Source organism: Delphinapterus leucas, chromosome 14, assembly GCF_059928025.1.
Source record: "Delphinapterus leucas isolate spDelLeu-1000000601 "Yukka" chromosome 14, BTC_Dleu_Yukka2, whole genome shotgun sequence".
Lineage (NCBI taxonomy): Eukaryota > Metazoa > Chordata > Mammalia > Artiodactyla > Monodontidae > Delphinapterus > Delphinapterus leucas.
In genome coordinates this window covers 21,020,431-21,041,117 of record NC_143142.1, presented here as the reverse complement: position 1 = coordinate 21,041,117, position 20,687 = coordinate 21,020,431, and the positions used below count along the sequence as shown (strand labels likewise).

The 20,687-nt window shown below is 53.5% G+C and overlaps 1 protein-coding gene across 2 annotated transcripts in view; it reads left to right on the top strand.

Annotated features, from left to right (window-relative positions):
• MN1 (MN1 proto-oncogene, transcriptional regulator) overlaps nucleotides 1–20,472 on the top strand; it is a 47,566-nt gene extending 27,094 nt beyond the window's left edge. Inside the window, exon 3 of one of the 2 annotated variants that reach the window (XM_089894634.1) lies at nucleotides 17,423–20,472. In XM_089894634.1, coding sequence (XP_089750760.1) covers nucleotides 17,423–17,604 — 182 coding nt within the window. In that variant the 3' untranslated portion in view covers nucleotides 17,605–20,472. Of the gene's footprint in view, nucleotides 1–7,665; nucleotides 9,854–17,422 lie in introns of those variants that run through there. The other variant, XM_089894635.1, reaches the window with a different exon arrangement.
• Nucleotides 20,473–20,687: the final 215 nt, after the last annotated feature.

Below are 20,687 nucleotides of genomic sequence, written 5' to 3'. Positions count from 1 at the left end.
ACTCAGGCTGAGCCGAGCCTGGAAAGGTCTTTGGAGCCGCCTGAAGCGGAACTTGAATTCTCTCCTTGCCGGCCTGTGGCCTCCCTTCCTCCCTCCCTCTGAAGCCAAAGCCCAGCATCTGTTTCCCCAGGAGCTGTTTAATATTCCACCGCGGTAAAATGAACTCATTGGAGCCACCCGAAAACAGCTGAATGAACCCCCGGCGCCCGGCGCCCTTTCAGAGCAGCTCCAGACCCCCCTCGGGCCTTGGGGAGGCTGGCAACGATAGCAGCTGTGGGAGAGGGGGCCCCCTTTTCTTCTTGGTGCCCGGGGGAGCCTGTGCCCCCAAATGGGGGCTCCTGGAGGGCCGGGTTGGGGGCTGGAGCCTGGGGAGGGGCGGCCTGGGTTTCCCAGCCTGTTCGGGGCCTCATTTGTACTTCTTGGCTCAGAGGTTCTGTGTGTGAGGCCTCCGTGGGGAGGCCGAGAAAGCTAGACTTTCTTCAGATTCTTCTCCTGATCCTCCGCCAGCCCAGCCTCAAACGGGGGCCCGTGGAGGCAGGAGGCCCCAGGCCGCATGCAGCGCTGCTGGATGATGACGATGACGAAAGTGCCAGCAGCATCCTTTGAGCGTTTGCTGAGCGCCCCTTGTGTTAAGTGTGTCGTCTGCACCATCTTATTGACCCTTCAAAACCACTGGGGCAGTTCACTGTCCTTATTCCCATTTGACAGATGAGGAAACTGAGGCCCAAGCTGGCTTGTCCAAGATCATACCGCTAGGAAGTAGCCAGGCAGGGCTTCAACCAGGCTCTCTCCTTGATGGCACATAGATGTCTGCTCCTATTACTCTGGGATCCAGTGGCCTCTTCTGTAAATGGAGGGCATGGGGGGCGTGCTCTAACATGCCCACCTACAGGAGTGTCCTGAGTTAAAGTGACATCATACGAGGAGCATTTCACACAAGCATACAGTTGGCACTCACTGAAGTGCTAGCCGTTATCTTCACTCGATTACTTTGTGATGCCTGTTGCTTGTTGAGTCCCAATCTCAGCAGCCTCTCCCTTCTCCCCTCCCGTGGTTGCTCCTGGGGGGCCTCAGTACTCACCCCAGCTCCCTCGGAAAGCAAATGATAACAAAGTGCTTCCAGGTAAAGCTGAATTAATTTCATGTAATTATCCTTGATAAAATTAAATATTACTTACAATTCGTCTTGGATGCAATTTCTATACCAAGAGGTGGTGAAGCATTGGGGTGAGAACAGGCTGAGTTGGTGCCTGCTGGGCCAGGTGCTGGGCTTGCTGGTGGCTGGGTGTGAGCTGCCCCCGAAGGTGCTCGACACCAGGACTTAAACCCGCAGTGGTGATTTCTCCCCAAGGTAGAGAGTGCTGGGGAGGCCTGAGCAGGAGGACACAAGCAGCCCCTTTCCCCATATTTTATATATGAGGAGCCTCAGCAAGCAGTACCGGGCTTGGTTTTTCCAGCAGGTGGCCCTAACATGCGTCCTGTCCTGCAGACCTCTCTGGAAGATCCCAATAGTTGACCTCCAGAAACGGAATCCAAGGTTTAGTGTTTTCTCCCCAGGGTTCAAAGCCCAGCAACACCACTTCCCAGCTCTAGGACTTTGGCCAAAACACCTTCTTTCTCTGAACCTCAGTTTTTCTCATCTGTAAAATGGGGGCAATTTTGATCATTCCATGAATTAATGTGGGGGATTGTGGGATCCGTCTGCTGTGCTGGCCGGAGAGGAGCTGGGGGAGTGTCTTGTAACATGAGACCAGCGATTGTCTTGGGTTGGAGTGAGGACGATGGAACTGCGCATGATCAGTGCTGAGTGCTCTGAATGCCAGCTATCAATATCAGATTATAATTGTCACTTAGTGATGATGTGACCTCGGGTGGGTCCCTGTGGGTCTTCAGTCTCCCCTTACTCATCATCTGGAAAACGGGAATAATGATGTGTACATTATAGGTTGTCATGAGACTAATGGAAGGTACTGGTGAGAAGTGAGGCTTGGGGTCAGCCACAGAGCAGGTGATCAAGAACCTGGCATTGTCACTATTATTGCTAAAATTACCATCACTCTTCTTAGTCTTTAGTCACTGTGTTTCCTGGCCTCTTTTTCTGAGGGCTGTGAACTTGGACTATCCAGAGCTTTCATGGGGGAGATGTGATGGGGAGAACAGGAAGCAGGAGGTGTGAGTTGTTTTTTTTTTTGCAGTACGCGGGCCTCTCACTGTTGTGGCCTCTCCCGTTGCGGAGCACAGGCTCCGGACGCGCAGGCTCAGCGGCCATGGCTCACGGGCCCAGCCGCTCCGCAGCATATGGGATCTTCCCGGACCGGGGCACGAACCCGTGTCCCCTGCATCGGCAGGCGGACTCTCAACCACTGCGCCACCAGGGAAGCCCAGGAGGTGTGCGTTTTAATCCTAGCCTGACCTTGACCCATCGTCTGACCTCAGGGAAGTCACTTTATTTCACTGGGCCTCACTTTCTTCCCCTCTGTGATTGGACTAGGTCAGATTTACAGATTCAATGTCAAGCGCTAATCTGGATGGATTGGTTCTGGCTGCCTAGAGCATTGTGTTGAGAAAGACTCTGAGGCTGTATCTGGGTTCCATGGGAGGGAGTGCCAAGGCTGATGAGCAATGTCTGCCGTGAGCTCAAGAGGAAATAAGTTTCGGTGTGAGTCCCAGGTGGTTGATGATCCTGGAAAACATGACCCTTGTGGCTCCTTCCGGCCCAAAATTTACCTCAATCTATGGAAGCTTCCTATCTGAAAGACGATAGGGCTTTCCTTTTGTAAGAAAACTAGTAGTCACGGCAGCCGCTGAAGCAGATTGGGAGAGACTTTGTAGATTATAATTCTGGACCAGCGCTGTCCAATAGAACCTTCTGCAGTGATGGAGACGTCCTATATCTGCACTGTCCAGTACGGTAACCGCTAGCCACGGACAGCTGTCAAACACTTGAAATGTGGTTAGTTGTGAATGAGGAATTGATGTTTACATTTTATTTAAATTTAAAACAATTCATGTGGCTAGTGGCTACCATATTGGACAGCCTACTTCTTGACTCCTAGAGCCCCTGAATTCGTAGCGGCCCCCAAGATCATCAGCTTGTTATACCCCAAGCGTGCCATGAACTCTGGATAAGTCGTTGGGTGAAAGCCTGTTGCTTAGCAGCAGCCACCTGCCCCCAGGCAGCTGGAAACCACCTCTGCAAGAGCTTTGCTCAGGTGGGTGAGCTCTGCACAGGACGATAAGTGCTTTTCCCTTCTGCTCCGCTTGCCTCCCCAGGGGGCCTGGTTCCCCAGGACTCAGACCCTGCAGTGGGCAAGGCCTGGTCTGGATCAGATCCCCCCGTCAGGTCATGACATGGAGGCCAGCATCTCCTCATCCTGTGGTACCCCAGGAAACAGGCAGGTGTTTCCAGACACAGAGTGGATGGGCCAAGAGGGAAGGCCAGGTGATGGCCTTTAGGAGAATGAGAATCATTGTTTACTCTTTCTTTCCCTTCTCTCTTCCTCCCTCCCTCTCCCTCTCTTTCTGGCGTGGGGCAAAAGTAGAAAGTCTTTGGAAACTGACTTGGCTTCACCCTGCCTTGGTCACTCCCTAGCTGTGTGATGTTGGGCAAGTCACCCTGCCTCTCTGAACCTGTTTCTACATCCTTTAAAAGGAATAACGTGTACACACAATGAGCCAAACAAAACCCAAGGGCAAACACTGAAAAAAAAAAAAGGAATAACAGCTCCGCCCTCCAAAGCTTAACAAGAGAACCCAATGCAGTGATATGCAAGAAGTGTGTAGAATGGTGTCTGGGGTGTGGTTCCTTTCCCTGCAGGGTAATTTAACTGATTCCCATGCCTGGTGTCAACTTAAAGCTCATCTCAGAGGTTATCCCAGCAGGTTCAGGCTCAGGGTCTGTAGGCAGGAAGGGTGGCCGAGCGAGGGTGGTGGCCGGGACTCCCTGGGTCATCATCCTCCAGCAGGAGGAAATGGCTGGCATTTGTCAGCCGACCCTTCGCGTTTTCCTCTCCATTAAAGGCACCTGCTTCTTGTGCCGTCCTCGCACACCAGTGGGGTCTAAAATAAAAGGGGAGGATTCTAACCTCCGGACTTTGAAGGAAATCTGTTGGCTGGGTTGGGGATCTGGAGAGTAAGTGGCTGCAGTTCCTCCATTTCTGGATAGTCTGGAGGGGGTGGCCCTCCTCGGTAGATTTTGGGGAGGGGCAGTGGGCAAACCTCCTAATGAGGTCTTGCTTCATTGGCACCCAGGAAGCCTTGAAAAGTTCCTATTTAGGTCTGTCTGGAGGCCCAGGTGATGTGGTTTGAATCTTCCTTATTTTAATGATTCTTTAGGGTTTGTTCCTGCCCCCAGGAATGGGTACAGTCAGCACATATTGGTTGAGAGCTTTCTATTTGCCAGGTGCCAGGGCCACAGTGGTGAATAGGAGAGACAAGGCTCCTGATTTCATGGAACTCACCTTCTAGAGGCAGTAGCACAGAACAGGACAATTATGAGAAGTTGGGGTTAGCACCAGATGTTACAGCCTGGTGGGCATCGGAGCCCACGGAGGGGCTTGGAGAGACCTACCTGAGTAAGGAGAAAGTGGAATTGTTAGTTAGGTGAAGGGAGAAGTGACAGTAGTGGTCCAGGAAGAGGAGAGAGCTGGCAAGAGTAGCATTGCCACCACTTGGTGACAGCGTACTGCAGACTCCACTGTGAAACCTTCTGAATGAGGAGACAACTGAGTGCTGGCTTCGGCAGGCAGGCCACAATTCTCTGATTTGGTCACACTTCTTCCCCCAACTTAACCTTCTCTGGCCTCAGTTTCCCCAGTGTATAGCACCAGCCAGCCCAGTCTTCCTAGGATCCAGTTCTGCTTTCCTCAGATCACAGGGACAAAGGTCTGTGACCTCTGCCATGGGAGGAGAGGCACTGAGTCTTAATCCTGCTTCTCCATACCTGAGACATAGGCCAAATCTAGAAAATCCTTCCAAGAGGTGGGGTACAGGTGTTGCAAAATGTGTCTGGTCCTGGGAAAATGTGACAGAAGGCGAGACTGGGGTCGGCTTAGTCACCTAACCCCTACCCTTGTGCCTGCCTCTTCCCACACTCCCTGTCTGGAAGGAATGCAGTGGCCCCTGCCTTCCCAGGTTGACCTCAGAGACACACTGTGTGCGTTGCACGCCCAGTAGGAACACACAGGGCCAAGCCTGTCCCCTCGGCCATTCCAAGGTAGAGGTTAGCTAGCATTTCCCATCAGTCTATACTATAATTTAGGGTAGGGAGCACCTAGTTGGGTGGCTTTTTTTTTTTTAATTAATTAATTAATCTCTGGCTGCGTTGGGTCTTCATTGCTGTGCGCGGGCTTTCTCTAGTTGCAGTGAGCGGGGGCTACTCTGTGTTGTGGTGCGCGTGCTTCTCGTTGCGGTGGCTTCTCTTGTTGTGGAGCACGGGCTCTAGGCGCACGAGCTTCAGTAGTTGTGACACGGGGGCTCAGTAGTTGTGGCTCTAGAGCACAGGCTCAGTGGTTGTGGCGCACGGGCTTAGTTGCTCTGCGGCATGTGGGATCTTCCCAGACCAGGGATCGAACCTGTGTCCCCTGAATTGGCAGGCGGATTCTTAACTACTGCGCCACCAGTGAAGTCCCTTGGGTGTCTTCTTTAGGTCATAGAGTTACAGGCCTGGCAGCCAGGACTCCTGACACTTACAGTGGCAGCCCAGAGAGGGCAAGCGATGCACCTGAAGTCACACAGCCAGCTGCAGGTAGGGCTGGTGCTTGTCTTCCTGGAGTAGGGGAGGAGAGCCCAGTGTGGAGGGAAAGCTGGTTGGGGTTTGTTTTTGGCAGACACACCTCTAACCCAGAAAGCCCAAGTCCGGACCTATTGGAACCCCTGGGTGGGTGTGCCAGGCCGGGCGCCCCAGGAACTTTGGTCCCTGTTGTTTGGATGGGAGTGACCAACCAGCTTCTTCCAAGCCCAGACCAGCTTCTACTGCTCCACCCGTCTCCCTTCCCAGGCCAAGCAGATGCCACGGGGTGGTTAAAAGAATACAGACTCTGGACTCACACAGACCTGGGTTTAGATTCCAGCTCTCCACTTTCTAGCTGTGTGACCTTGGTCCTCATGGGGCTGTTGAGGTGATAAATGAGATCAGCCAGTGAGAAGGTCCTGGCCCAGCCCCGGGGTGGATGCTCTGCCTGCCTGGCCTCTCACCGTCCACTTTGCGCATCACTCTGTCATTCCCCGAGTCGAGGCTGAGCTGAGAGGGTGTACTCAGGGGCTGTGAGTGCTGGGTGGCTGCCCATCTCCTCCCGCCTGATGTGGGCGACTCACATTTCCGCAGAGAGCTCACCTTTCTCCTCTTTCATTGCATTTATGGATGTGCTTTTGAATGATTAAAAAAAAATTTTCTTTTTTTTACAACAACCCCTCTCCTCTACAAGCAGCATTTTACTGTTTTATTAATTTTTAAGCAGGAAGGCAGGACGGTTTCCACTATAGCCAGAGAAGGAAGACCAGGGCCACATGAATGGGGAGGACATTTCTGATTCCCGAAGGGTCACCATGCAAGTCCTCACAGATCAGAGTTGTTTACATACAAACACCTTTCTCAGGAGCATGTATTGAGCACCTATTGGGTGCCTGGCTGCTCCTTCCTACTTGTGTGAACTTGGACAAGTGATATCACCTCTCTAAGCCTCAGGTTCAGGGGTTGGCAAACTTTCTCTGTAAAGGGCCTGATAGTAAATATTTAAGGTTTGTAGGTTATACAACCTCTGTCACAATGACTCAGCTCTGCCACTGTAGCATAAAAGCAGCCATAGACAAAATGTAAACATTTGAGCATAGCTGTGTTCCAATAAAACTTTATTTATAAAGACAGACGGTGGGCTGGACATACCCTGTGGGCTGGACATACCCTGTGGGCTGTAGTGTGCTGACCCTGGCTGGCTCTTCATGAAATGGGGCTAAGAGAGTAGAAGCTTCCCTCCAGAGTTATGGTGAGGAAGGAGTGAGTTTAAAAGAACAAACACGTGATAGGTCCTAATTAGTTTTTGTCTGTTGGTTAATTCTATCAAATGCCAATCTCCCAGCAGCACTGCCCAGTTGGTGTATGGTCTTATTTCACAGGTAGGGAAACTGAGAAGCAGAGGGATCAAGTGACTTGCCCTCAACCCTTCTACTCATTAATAGATGACCTGGGATGCAATCTTGCCCCCTTTGTGCCCCAATTTCCCCACTTGTATCCTCAGAGAGGATTCACTGATGTAAAAGCACAGGGCATGATGATCTCATCCAATGTGCGGAGGGGACGTGGAGGCACAGAGAGGTGGAGTCTTTTGGGCCACCAGCTGAGACGTGGCAGGGCTGGGATTAGGACCCAACCTGGATTTCTTGGAGACGTGGGTTACAGGCGTCTGACTCAGAAGCTGCCAGGGAGGAATGGCAGGTCCTGCTGGACCAGAGCTCTGTCAGAGTACCATTCTCATGGGGCTGCAATCCAATCCTCCCACTTGCTTAGAGTTGGGGAGCAAGGGACCTTGTCGCCAATAAGGGGGTGTGTTTGTACGTCGGGTGTCCTATGCCAGGGCCGGAATGGATAAGGTGCAAGCCCCTTGTTAATTCTGACAGATTCCTGATGCCCCTCCCCTGCTTGAAAACCTTTTTGTCTCCTCTTTGCAGGAACAAAGCCCAACGCTTCCAGTCCTCCATGACTGACTCCATTTGAGCTTTGCTGCCTCCTCTTCCTCTGGGTCCCCCAGGCCCTAAATCGGGGTCCCTGGGCAGGCCTCTGGCTCTTCTGAAACAGTCACAGCAGAGCTTGGAGCGCCCCCTCTCACTTCTCTTGATGCAGAGCTTTATACTCATCCTTAGGTCCCCCTAGTATGTCCTCTCCTCTACAAAGTTTTCCCGGATCCCCACCCGTCCCCAGGGTCCACTTTGCTCCGACAGGGATTGTCTCTGTTCTGCAGTTTCGTGTTTGTCAGAACATCTGTCCACCAGGCTGGGGGCTCTCTGAGCCCAGCGCCCAGCACACAGCTGGGAGCACATGTTTGCTTGTGATGCTTTAGCTATTATCACTGTCTCGAGGATTCCCTCTTACAGGCTGCCCCAGGCCCGGGTTTGGGGAAATGATTATGGTAACTGGATATCGAGCGTCCCCTGGGCACCAGGCATTTCATCCGCCTCTCCGCAAAGCAGCAATGACCAAAATCACTTTTTAGGTGAAGGAATGGAGACTCGGGGAGTCAAAAGCAGCTGATCGTGGGTCAAATAGCCCGGCAGCGACAGGGTTTGCATTTGAACCTAAGCTTCTGTCTCCTAAGTGCATGACTGTCCCATGACTGACCCCCACGCAGAGCCCTTCCTCGAGACGCAGTGGCGCTATGGGAAGTTACCTGGGCCTACGGGCCACTTGCCTCCCTGCCGACCTGCCATGGAAAGAGCACAAAGCTTCCACAGCCCAGTGGATGGGTGACCAGGGCAGATGCCCCCAAGAACCTCCACCCAAAGCATCAGTGCTTCGAAAAAGTACTTTTTAAAATTCAGACTTGTCACTGAATCTGTTTTTTTTTTCCCAGTGGGCTAAAAGGAATGCGGTTCTAATCCTATAGAAATACATGTGTATATTTGTCTTGTTTTATAAAGATAACGGTTGAATGGCTTACCGCACAGCCGGCAGAGTGGGGAGCTCGGTGAGGTGTTGGCCCTTCTGTAAAGTTGCCCCCAGTGTACGGGTAGGATACTGGGGCTCAGAGAGGGACAGTGTCCTGCCCAGGGCCATACAGCACTGGGCCCAATGTCATGGGGGTGAATTGTGGGTGAGAAGGCAAGAAAACAGAGTGGGAAGGGCTCTGCTGGAGACAGGGCTGGAGAGAATCTCCAATATAATAATCATACTAGAAATACTAATAGCAGCTACTATTTCTTGGGCAGCCTTGGTGCCTGGCAGTGTGTTAAGCGCTTTGCTTGCATTATCACTGGACTCTTCCCAACAGCCCTATGAGAATAATACCGTCTCCAGCCCTATTTCATGGGTGAGAAAACTGAGGCTGGGAAGAGTTAACATCCCCAAAGCCAATCCTGAAGCCTGGTGCTCTGGACGCGCGGTGCAGAGCTCCCCCTGCACAAGCACCCTTGATGCACCCCTGTGGACACTGTCAGAAGGAAGGTGCAGGCTGAGGGGTCGGCTCACGGCCCCGCATCCTGTCACGTCTCGGCAGCAGGCAGGCGGGGAGTGGCCCGGGGTGCACAGGGCTGCATCTGTCACAGGTCATTGGCCACGTGGCCGCAGGCGCCAGAAGAAGGAGCCTGATGGAGGCACTCAGGCCAGGGAGAGGGACCTGCCCTGTCCATCCTTGGGCTCTGGTCCTCAAACACCACCCCAGTGCCTCCTCCTTTGGGGCTGGGGAGGATCCCTGGAATTCAGCCTCCCGCCCCAGTCCCGTTCCGGCCCCCAGCTCTCAGCAGCCTGGTCCCAGTGATGCCCTTGCTGCTTCGCCTCAGTGGAGCCCTCAGCCAGTTCTCAATCTAAATGACAGCTGCCCTCAGCCAAGTCAACTCCAATTAATTTCCGAAGGCTTTCAGGGGCCTGGCTGAGCCTCTCCCCAGGCTGAGCTACCCCAGCGGCTGGAGCGAGGCCCCTTCCTCACCCTCATGGGGCCTCCCGATTGTTGGTGGGGGCCCTACCAGCCCCTCAGGAGCCCCCATGTGTGCCGTGTGCTGCCCCCCATCTGATGGGGCCAATGTGGAAATGCTCGGGCAGCGTCCATGGAGAAAGCACTGAATGGGGCCTCGGGTTTTGTCCTTGGCTTCTGTGTCACCTGGGGTCCTTCTCATCCCATCTGTGTGCTTTAGGGCCCTTTCCCCAAAAGCAGGAGTGTTGATCCAGAGGGAGAGGGTGGGAGGGAGGGCGGGGGAGGGGGAGGAAGAGAGAAAAAGATAAAGAGGGAGGGAGAGAACAAGAGAAAGAGAGACTGAGCAAGAAGGAGAGGGGGGTGGGAACGAGAGAGCTGGAGAGAGGAGGAGGGACTGGGCGTACCTGCCATTTGGCTGCGACATTTTACTTTTTCATGTGACTTTGGCATCAGACAGACCTGGGAGTTACCCTGGCTCTGCCACAGGCCGGCTGTGTGACTGTGAGCCAGTGACGTCCCCTCTCTGAACCTCAGTTTCCTCCCCTGTAAAATGCCCTCTCTGCCTGGGTGTTGTGTTGGTCCAATGAGATCGGCCAAGGCCCGGCCCCATAGGGAGCCTGAGGTCAGTGTATCTTACTGTCCCTTGTTTTGGGAGGGCACCTGCCTTAGCCTCCTGCCTTCTTTGAATGTAAAATCCAATCACCCCAAAGCGATAGAAAGATTCAGGGGGCTTGTACATCTATCTACTCGCCACCATTCATTTCTGAGAGGACCCGATAGGCCTGGAGAGGGGGAGTGACTTACCCAAGGTCACACAGCAAGCAGGTGGAGAGCTGGGATGAGAATGTGAGTCTTCATTCACATATTTCACAAATCCTTATCATGCCAGGGCCGGAGAGACCTCGGAGAGCCCCATGGGCGTGTCTGCTCTCAGGGTCTCCATCCAGGCCAGGCTTGTGTGATCTTTACTGGTGGGAATGTTATCTGCTTCTACAGGTGGGGAAACTGAGGCTCAGCAAGCTGAGCTTGCCCAAGGTCATGGAGCTGGTGAAGGGCAGAGTTGAGACTCAGAGGGAGGAGGGAGGATTTGAGTCCAGGTTTCTGAACATGCCAAAGCTGCTGGGTATGGGGAAGGAGAGGGGTGGGAATTTGGGTGTGCCGTCTTCCTGCACGGTTGGTGGCATTATAGACCATCTTTGTGCCACCTGACATCTGGCTTAGAGTCGCTGTTCCTGCCTCTGAGGCTAGAGCCGGTGAGTCCCCCAGACCCCGTCTAGCTCTCTGAAGGAGGGGACACGACCCAGGGACTGAACGTGGACAGGCAGCCAAGGCGGGGTCCTCCTTGGGGTTGTGAGGCTCTTCAGAAGGGTTCCAGTTGGGGTATGGGGACCAGTTCCACTAGGGTTGGGTCCCCCACATCCCCAGGGGCGGGTTCTTGGAGATGGGCCTTTGTGTTGCCTTAAAAAAGCCTTGAACTTTGTTAACCACCGACAAGACTCTTTACTCCTGCTCTGATTGCTTGTGGCCTTTACCTGATAGAACCTGACGGGGAGGACCCGGGTGCTGACCTTATCCTATTTCGTAGGGAAAGAAGCTGAGTCTTAAGGAGGAAAAATGACTTGCCCAAAGTCGCCCTGCTGGGAAAAGTGCCAGGGACCAAGTTACAGGCTTCGGTCATCTGACTCCAAAGTCTCCCCATGATGTCTTCCATCTTTGGTGACCTGTTGCTAAGGGGCTCGGAACTCAGGATTCCCCCTCTGCCCGGGGAGATGTGTCAGCACTTCCCTGTAGCCAGTGAGGCGGTCGCTGGTGGCATCATTACTATTATGGTGGCTGGTGGTGGGGTGCCATTTGCAAGCGGGGGTGTTGGAGAAACATCACCATGAGGCTGACAGCCAGGTAGATAGATGGTAGGAGTCAGCAGAGGTGAGGAGTGTGTTCTAGGTGGGAGAAACATCAGGAGGTGGGAAGGATCTCGATATACTTCGAGAGACGGTATAGCTGAGAGGTGAGGCTGGAGGCCCAAGATGGAAGCAGGCCGCGTCATGGGAAGCTGGAGACTTTATCTTGGAGGCACTGGGGAGCCATGGAAGTTTTAAGCAGGAGAGGGGCCTGCTCTGGTTGGTGCTTCAGAGTTTCTCACTCGGCTCACAGTGGAAGATGGGCGTGTGGGTCAGCGTAGAAGCAGAGAGAGCAGCAAGGTTGTTGCTGCAGGCGGGAGTGGGGGCCTGGACCAGGGTAGGGGCAACGGGGGGGGAGAGCAGTGGATGAGTTTTGGAGGCAGGCTCTCCCCTCCCTGGTGCTCGACTCTAGGCTTGGGGAAGCGTGATGCCCAGAGCCAGCCTGGGTGTGATGGCCCGGCCTTTCCTGGAGATGGGGGCTAGGAGCTAGGAGCTTCTGGGGGGACATGGATGTGTCTGGGGGCCCTAAGGGACTCCCAGGCTGCAGGACAGAGGTGCCAAGAACAGGTGGCTCAGCCCTGTGGTTGCCAGGCCGGCCGGCCTGCCTCTGCTTCCGGGCCCAGTGGCCCAGCCCCCAGCTGAGTGGCAGCTGTCACAGACACCAGCGTCTTCCCCCCCACACCCCCTGCCAGGTCCAAATAAAGGAAAAACCAAAATACATTTCCCTTTGTCGGAATCTGGCGAGGGTGAGCCTGTGAGAGTCATTCGCTATTGTGTTCTGGGGCCCACACTGCTCCTTACATAAGCTTCAGGTTAAAAATACTCACGGAATTCTAATTCCTCTGCCTGGGATCGCACCCCGGGGGGCCTCCCAGCCTCGGAGGGCAGGGGGTGGGGCAGGCCCCTGGCACCCAAGGAAGTGAAGAAACTGCGCCACGCACAAGGCGGGTGTGCGGCAGTATGAGCTCTGCCTGCCTCCAAAGCCCTGGGCTGTTAAAGTATAGTAACTATAATAACCCTGAGAGCGGCTAACCTCTTCTGAAGGCTCGTCATGTGCTGAAGTTTCCACCCATGTGATCTCACTTCATCGTCCTCCAAGCCCGTGAAATAGGTTCCCATTTTACAGCCCACCTTGCTTAGGTTATACCCTGGATTAGCACCCAGGGAGCCCCTGACCTGGGTGCAACTTGGAGCCCACATTTGACCCCCATAATCTGGCCTTCCCTCTGGGGGGCAGAGGGACAGGAGGTGGCCCGGCAGAAGTCCCCTTTCTGAGGGTTTGGGGACAGAGTGGTGGCTGTGCGTACCACCAAGGCAGCACTTCAGCTACTGGAGTGGGGGGGCGGCAGCTACCCCAACCCCCTCCCCCCCTGGAGCTGAGGATGCCTGAGCATGTGGCCCACCCAAACTGGAACCCATTCCCGGGGATACTGAGTGCAGGGCAAGGCAGTGACAAGGCCTGTTTTGCTGACTTTAAAAAAAAACTCAGCCCCCTCCATGGGTGGCACCTCCAGAAATGAAATTAGCAATGAGATGTCCCCAGGTAAAGACATGCACATCTTTTCCCTTCTCCCTTTACCTCAGCCGTGGCCAGCCAAAGGGTCAATCAGCAGTCCCAGTTAGCACTCCGGCCAGCCGCCCCAGCCCCACTGGTCCCTGCAGGCTGGTCGACAGCCACACAAGGCAGCCCTCTTGGCGCTGGCGGGAGTGCACTGTGCGCTAAGCACTTTACATGGGTCATTTCACTTAATCCTCGTAACTGCCTCCATGGCGGCCAGCCCTATTATTTCCCCCATTTCCTAGGACTGAGGCTCTGGCAGCTGAAGTGACGCACGGAAGTCCATGCTCCCCAGACGGTAGGCATGATCATTGTGGAACCCGTAGGAGGAGTGGAATTCCATCCGTTATCCACGCGGTCACTTTTTGGGCACTGGCTCAAGGTTCTTTCCTTTCCTTTGTGGAATTTACTATCCCCTTTGTGGATAGGGAAGCGCTGAAGACAAAATCTGATGTGGTCTCATGTTGGTGGCAGGGTGAGCCCAAAGCAGCCGGTACCTGGATAGCATGATACCAAGTCTGCAGCGTTCAGCGAGGGGGTTCTGGGAAGGGGCTGGATGGGTCAGCCAGGGCTTGTGTACGTGGAGAAAGGGCGGGGAGAGACTTTGTGGGGAGTAAAAGCGAGGTATCCCAGCTCCAGGCCCCGCCCCTGTGCGTGGGGACTCAGGTGGTCTGTTCTGGCCAGTAGGGGGATGACCTTAAAAACAGTCTCATGGTCCTTCCTTGCTGGGCAGGCACACCAGGAAGCCTCTCATCTCAGCTCCTGTGCTTCCCCGGGGTGAGGCACCTCATGGTTATACATTTTGAGTCAATGTCACCCCTGCCTCAGGAACTGACCACCCACAGGCAGGGCGTCATCAGCTCTTTCTCTTGTATGGTCTCCCCCAGCTGCCTTGAGCCAGGCCCATGGGAATCACCATCCCCAAGTTACAGAGCTGCCGAGGTTGGGGGACCCGGGATTCCATCCCGGCCTGACCTGCGAGGAATCCTGGGCCAACAGGAGAGGGCCGGTCCCAAAGCTGGTGACCTGGCCTCGGGTGACCCCTGGGCAGCTCCCTGTCCCTTGGGGTCTCAGTCTTCCCATCTGTCAAATAGGGCTGAGCGGCCCTTCACAGTCAAGGCACAGGCCCCAGCTGAGCTGAACAGGCCAAATCTGCCCCTCCCCCACACAGCCACAGTCTGATAGGGGAGGCTGACAGCCAACAGTGGAAAACAGGACAACACCCATCAGGTTCTGTGGTGTCTGCCAGTGCCGGGCGCTGAGTACCTCCAGGGTCTCCCCAGCCCTGGGAGCTGGGCGAGGGGGCGGTTTTATCTCTGGGTCCTGGTGTGGGGGCCGGCATGCCTGCTGCCCTGAGCAGTGGGGATGGAGGGCCTCTCCTGGGCCAGGCCGGGGCAGGCCCTGACTTGAGGCGGCTCCCGTGGGACTGATTTATCGGCAGCCACTCGGCAGCCCAGGGGAGCCGCAGTCCTAGGGTGTGTTGGGTTCCCCCAGCTGGAATGAATCCTGCGGGAGGATGAGTTTGGTCATGCTTGGGTTGTCAAGAACTGAAGAGTCATATTCTCTCCTAAAAACATTCCCCATGGATACCAGACTCGCTTGTTTTTTCCAGGCAGAGGCTGGGGAATCCTGTGCCCATGCTCTGTGATGTGGGGCAAGGCCCTCACCCTCTCTGAGCCCCAGGTGCCCGCTCTAAAGTGGGGAGAAGGGTCACCCAGCTGCCGGGCTTGCTGGCGGATGGAATTAGATAATACACAGAAGTGTCCAACTGTGTGCCTGCGACGCCCTCATTAAATCCACCCCAAGTAAGAAGAGCAGCTGTCTGTGGTTTTGGCGCGCGGCATGCGTTTGAGTCGTCTGTAACTTGGGAATAAAACATCTTTAGGAAATGTGGCCATTTGGAGCAGTCTGGAGCCGCTGCTGAGCAAACCCAGCTCCCATGAGTGTCTTAGTCCTCCAGTGTCTACCTTCCTGGTGCTTCAGCCACAGAGCAAGGGAGACGGGTGTCAGGAGCTCACGTGTGGGTCTTGTCTTTGTTTAGCTCTTGCAAACTTTGGCAAGGGGCCTCGGTTTCCTACCTGTAAAATGGGCACAAGCATTGTTGCGTTGGCTCCTTGAAATAATGTGTGTAAAGTGAAATAAGGAACTCCTTTCAGAATTTCTCTCTCCCTCTCTGACAGATGCTACTCCTTCCCCCAATCTAGATCTCGCAATGTTCAGAACAAAATTCCTTTTGCAGGTATTAAGCAGCAGGGTGTCACTGGGAGCAAGGCAAGCGTGGGCTCAGGAGCAGAGGTGTGAGGGCTGTGCGTCAGCATGGCTGGAGTCCAGGGCCCACTGTGGGTGAGGGGACCCTGAGTCTGGTATCTCTAGCTAGCTGGGGTCACAGCATCCCAGCTCCACCACCTCTAACCAACTTGGGAACCTCAGGCTCAGAACCTCAGCTTCCCCGTCCATGAAACGGGTACAAAGACTCCAGTTTTATGGGCAGGAACATGCCCAGCTGGCCAGTCTCAAGGAAGGGACAAGGCTTGGAGGCTTCTAGATGGTTGCAAGGACCCCTCACCTCCTGACTCCCCTCCCCTACCTCAGACATGAATGACAGTCCCAGCAGCCCTGTCTGGGGTTGTCTCTGTATGCCAGGACATCTGTTACAAGACCCCAAGGGATTCAGCATCACCCCCACTTTGCCAGTGAATAGAACTGAGGCTCAGAGAGGGAGATTGTTGGATCCCATCCACACAGTGGTGGGGCTTGGATTCAAGCCGCAGTCTGTGACTCTAAGATGACTGTGCTACGATACTGTCTCCCAGCTTCACCGTCAGATGCAGGAGGAGGAGGAAGACTGTGCCTTGTTTCCTGCTGGAATCTGCAGGCTTACACCACGCCTGGCACACAGTAGGGACTCAGCTTATTAACTGAATGAAGGAAGGAAGAGGCAAAGGAGAGAATCTTCCCTCCCAGCCCCAGCTCCTCCCAAGAATGCAGGTCCCAAAGCTGGGTGTCTCTGGGGCTCGAGGGTGGGGGCCCCAAACCCAGTTAGTCACACCTGGTCTTGGTTGCCTGGGCCCATCCCTCTGAGAGGATTTTCTCTGCAGGCCATGGCTCAGCTCTTGGGGGAAGCCTCAAGGCGGATCCCAGAGGGCGAGATGGGCGGGGTGACTCCTGCTTGGCACCAGGCCCTGGCTGGGCCTGCAGTGTGCTGGGGAGGGCGGGCCAGTCATGGAGCTCAGTATCTGGGTGTGCTCCCTCGGCCGGAGCTGAGCCCCCACCGCCAGTTCCAGCTTTTCTCACTTCTGCTGAGTCAGAAGTTCACCATCAGCCCATCTTCAAACCCAGCTCTGTCCCATCCTGGCTGTGTGACCTTGGGCAGGTCACCTTGCCTCTCTGAGAGTCAGGCCCCGAAAAAGGAATAATGAGAATAATCATGATTCAGTAGGCCTCAGAACAGAACTATTGGTCACTGGGCAGCAGTAAATTAGAAGTCCTCTGAAATGACTGCTCCATTCCTTCCCTGCCTCAGGACTCCCGATTCCTTGTTCTCTTCTAATATAATTCGTGCTAAGGTGTGAATGGTTGTCAAATTTCTTTCCTGTCAAGTGAGTCTAATCCAAACATTACTATGGTCTGTGCTGTTTCTGGTGCTGTGTGACTGAATGAGAAGGAAATTGAGGGGATTTTCATTGAGGGTGTAGGAGAGGAATAGACTCCCTCACCCTTATCACCTAAAGTCCTTTCATGCAGCAGCTGGGGAGGGGCAAAGGGCACTGGTGTGGTGGGGGAGTCCACACTCTTAGTCTCTGTGGCTCTGAGCAGTTTGGCACTGTGTAAGGAAGTTACCAGCACATAGCAGGCCCTTAGCAAATGTCTGTCTGGAGGATGACAAGAGAATGGGCTGTATTCGAGACCTGGACAATCCTCCCCTCCTCCGTTTCACTGCATCTGATGAACTCCTACACATCCTTCAGTGCCCAGTTTGGATGTGTCTCTTCCAGGAAGCCTTCCCAACTAACTTCAGGTCCAGTTAATCTTTTGGGAACTCTAGTCCATCAGAGATGGGCAAACCCTGAGTTTATCCGGCCTAACTCTCCTATTTCCCAAGGGGGAGGGGAAAAACAAACCCAACAGGAGGTCTTCCCTTAGCTAAGGTCTCACAGCCCAAGTCAAGAGATGACGGCAGGAGGATTCGAACCAAACGTCTTTAGATCTCCTTAGACCATCTTTAGGCATGAAAAGAGGGCCTGGACATGGCCTCTCTTCTGCTTCTGCCACTTTACCCCCATTAGGGCCTCCTGCAGAGTCAAGCACGCAGCTAACGTCCTCTCTTCCTCCTTTCTCTGCAGCCCACGACCTCCCTCCGAACAAGGCCTCGGCAACCCAGCCCGGCAGCCACTTGCAGTGCCTGTCTGTCCACTGCACAGACGACGTGGGCGATGCCAAGGCCCGAGCCTCCGTGCCCACCTGGCGGTCCCTGCACTCCGACATTTCCAACAGATTCGGGACATTCGTGGCCGCCCTAACTTGAATTGACAAGAAATACCCCCTCCCCAACCAGGCCCTTCCCTCCCCCTTTTCTCTCCTCTCCCCCCTCCACCTGACCCCACCCCTACCCGCCCTGTTAATTTGAAAGGGCCACTATTGCTGAGTGGATGATTTTTTTTCTAGGTTGGTACCTGCTTAGTGGCATATGGACCGGAAAGGGTTAATTTAAAGGGGAAAAAAAAAAAAACCTCAAAAAATTTTTTTAAAGAAGAAATTTGTCTGCCACGGTATGTTACCAGTGTTAACCCTTCTGCAGTTAGCAAACTTTTGCTGAAGCCTTTTTCCTGCTAGATAATTCCCATTTTTCTGTAATCTTGGCATACGTTTTTTAGATGACCTCTTTCCTTGTTTTATTTTCGTGCTGCTGTATGTCCAAGTATTGTTATTTCATAATAAGACAAGAGTTGCTTTCCTTTTTTATTCTCTTTTAGTCTTGTTCCTCCCCACCTCCCTCCCCACTGCCTGTTTTTTTTTTTTTTTCCTTTTTGCTTTGTTCACTGCTTATTAAAATGGAAATCCTGGAGACTAGTAGTTCTGGAATATTGCCGGGTGAGAGTCAAATTGTCATCACAATATTATATATTGACACCCTACTGCCATCAGTCAGGCTGGAGCCAAACAATTAATGCCCCCCTTAGGTATTCCGCCTGGGATTTTGTTTTGTCTGTTCCCTAAGAAAATAGAGAGATATATTTTCGTTCCCACAAACACACCCTCAGCCTTCAGCTCCGTTCTCTCTTCTGCTGGAAGCTGCCTTTCACTGCCATGGAGGTGATGACGTATCCAGTCCGCTCTGTGGGAAGGAGCCGGAATGTTCAACAGTGGTGTTTTCTCTCCTTTTCTGGGCCTCTGTACAAACGCCCAGGCTCTGAATTTTCATGCTGTGCCGAGCAGCCCTCGTCCGCGTGGGGATGGTGCCTGTCCAGCTTGCAGAGCCTCTAGAGGCTGCAGGCTCCCGGCTCTGCTACGGCCAGGTCAGCTGGGTCTTGGGTGCTGGAGTTGAGGATCAATTCTTAGCCCTGACCTTTCCTGACATCTGTTCCCAGCCAGGCACTGGGGGAAGAAGGAACAGGACTGGGTTATCTCCCCCACTTCTCCCGTTCCATCTCCAACCTGGGCAGCCCCCCATCCCTGGGAAGGACCAGGCTTTCGCCGGCACTGTTCGAGGGGCTTGTTGAGTGAAGGAGCCCCCAGGCTCTGCCTACCAAGCCCCCCTCCTCCAAGCCTGTGTGTATTCTCTGCAGGGGTTTGCAGACTCCTGAGGGCTAGAGGAGGGAGAAAGGAACCGGAACTAGTGACTTTGATTCTTGGGCCTTTTTTTAAACCCAGGAATCCTCCCTCCCCCTTTTTATTTAATCTCAGCCTGTTGCAAAACCAGGGCCACGTCCTGTGCATCTCATGAAGGAATAACATCTTTGAGCAGAGGTGAGGGAACAGCTGGGTGAGCAGGGCAGCAGAAAGCAGGGCTCCTGGACCCAGCTGAGGCCTGTCACCTGGTCCTCCCAGGGCGGTGGTCAGTGGAGGCCCAGTGTTGGCGGGGGTGGGGGGGCACCTTTGGGTGCTGTTGATGACTCCCAAGGGCTTGTGTGACTCATGGGGGTGGTGGGAGGCACCCAGATTCCAGGGTGGGCCAGACAAGAAGTGACTGATATCACTTCACCCAAATCAGTAACTCTTGTAGTCGATTTCAGTTTCTGTGAACAAGCATCTTGCTAAATGTGCCATTTTGAGCCTTGCGCCCCCTCCATCCTCCCCCCGCCCCACGTCCCCAGGGTTTGCAGACCCGGCTTTTTTTAGCAAGTGACCTGAAGGCTTTGGGCTCACCGTACAACACTCACGTTGTTTATTTCAAAGAACTTTTCAGCAAAGGGAGAAGAGCGTACAGAAAAATCTGTCTCTTTCCATTCCCCGCTCCTGTCTTTCCTTGGGCTGGCTTTTTCGGCTCGGGTCTGAGTCTGGACGGTCTGAGGTTCTTACACCGGCAGTCTGACCAGGGTTGACCCCGGCCCCCACAGAGGGCAGGCAGAAACAGGTGGTGTGAACTGATCAGCGAGAAGAAAGTGGGAGCTGACTCAGCCCTGGGTTCTGCCACCAAAGGAGAGAAAAGGTGAGGAAAAGCACCCCCCCACCTCCCCGCCAGGGGCTGCAGGAGAGCCAGCCATAGTCTGAGAGAAACTCCACTACCCCTCTGATTCCACAACGTACAGCTGTTTGAGACCTTCATCCTTTTATTTCTTAAACAGGCATGATTTCTCCTTAATTGCTTAAGGCCGGGGAGCCAAGTGTCTTGACTTCTGTCTTTGACTTGCCCTGTGTTGAGTCCATCAGCACATGGCCATCGTCTCATGGTCCTAGCAACCTCGGAAACCCCTGAAGTTTTAAACTTTCTTGCTCCCCACGACCCCAGAATTGAACAGCTTTAAAAATAGCCTTAAGCAAAAGGATGTTATTTCATTAAATTTGGTTTAATGGAAAGAATAAAAGCAGATTAAAAACACACCCAACCCACGAGACTCCACAAACACTGGTAATCGGTACTGCATAGCAAAACTCTTCGGGAAAGAATATGAAAACGTTATTGCACATGTAAAATATGAAAACTTAACTCTGCTGTGTGTTAGGCAATCCTGTAATCTTTTTGACTCTTAAAAGAAATTCATTTCTGAAATGCTTGGTTGGAAGACTGTGACAATAGCTCATGAAATTGAGTGTTATTTTTTTCTTTCTTTTTTAAAAAAAATATGTAAAGTGCAGTCTTCTGTATTCATGCATATTGTATATACCTGTATATGTTTTCCTGAGCAGCTAAATAACAATAAATATGACGTTAATGGTGACTGTGGTACATTTGTGGGCGGGGCTTGCTTCATTTTTTTTCTCCACCCCCTCCCCTTTTTCCATGGGTCTCTTCAAATTCCATGGTGGTCTGGATGATGTACTGTGTGTGTGTGTGTGTGTGTGTGTGTGTGTGTGTTGATGCTGTTCTAAATTGGGTCATCTCAGAATTTCTCTAGTTTGCACTATTGATCTTTGGGCTGCATAATTCTTTGTAGTGGGGGAGGGGCC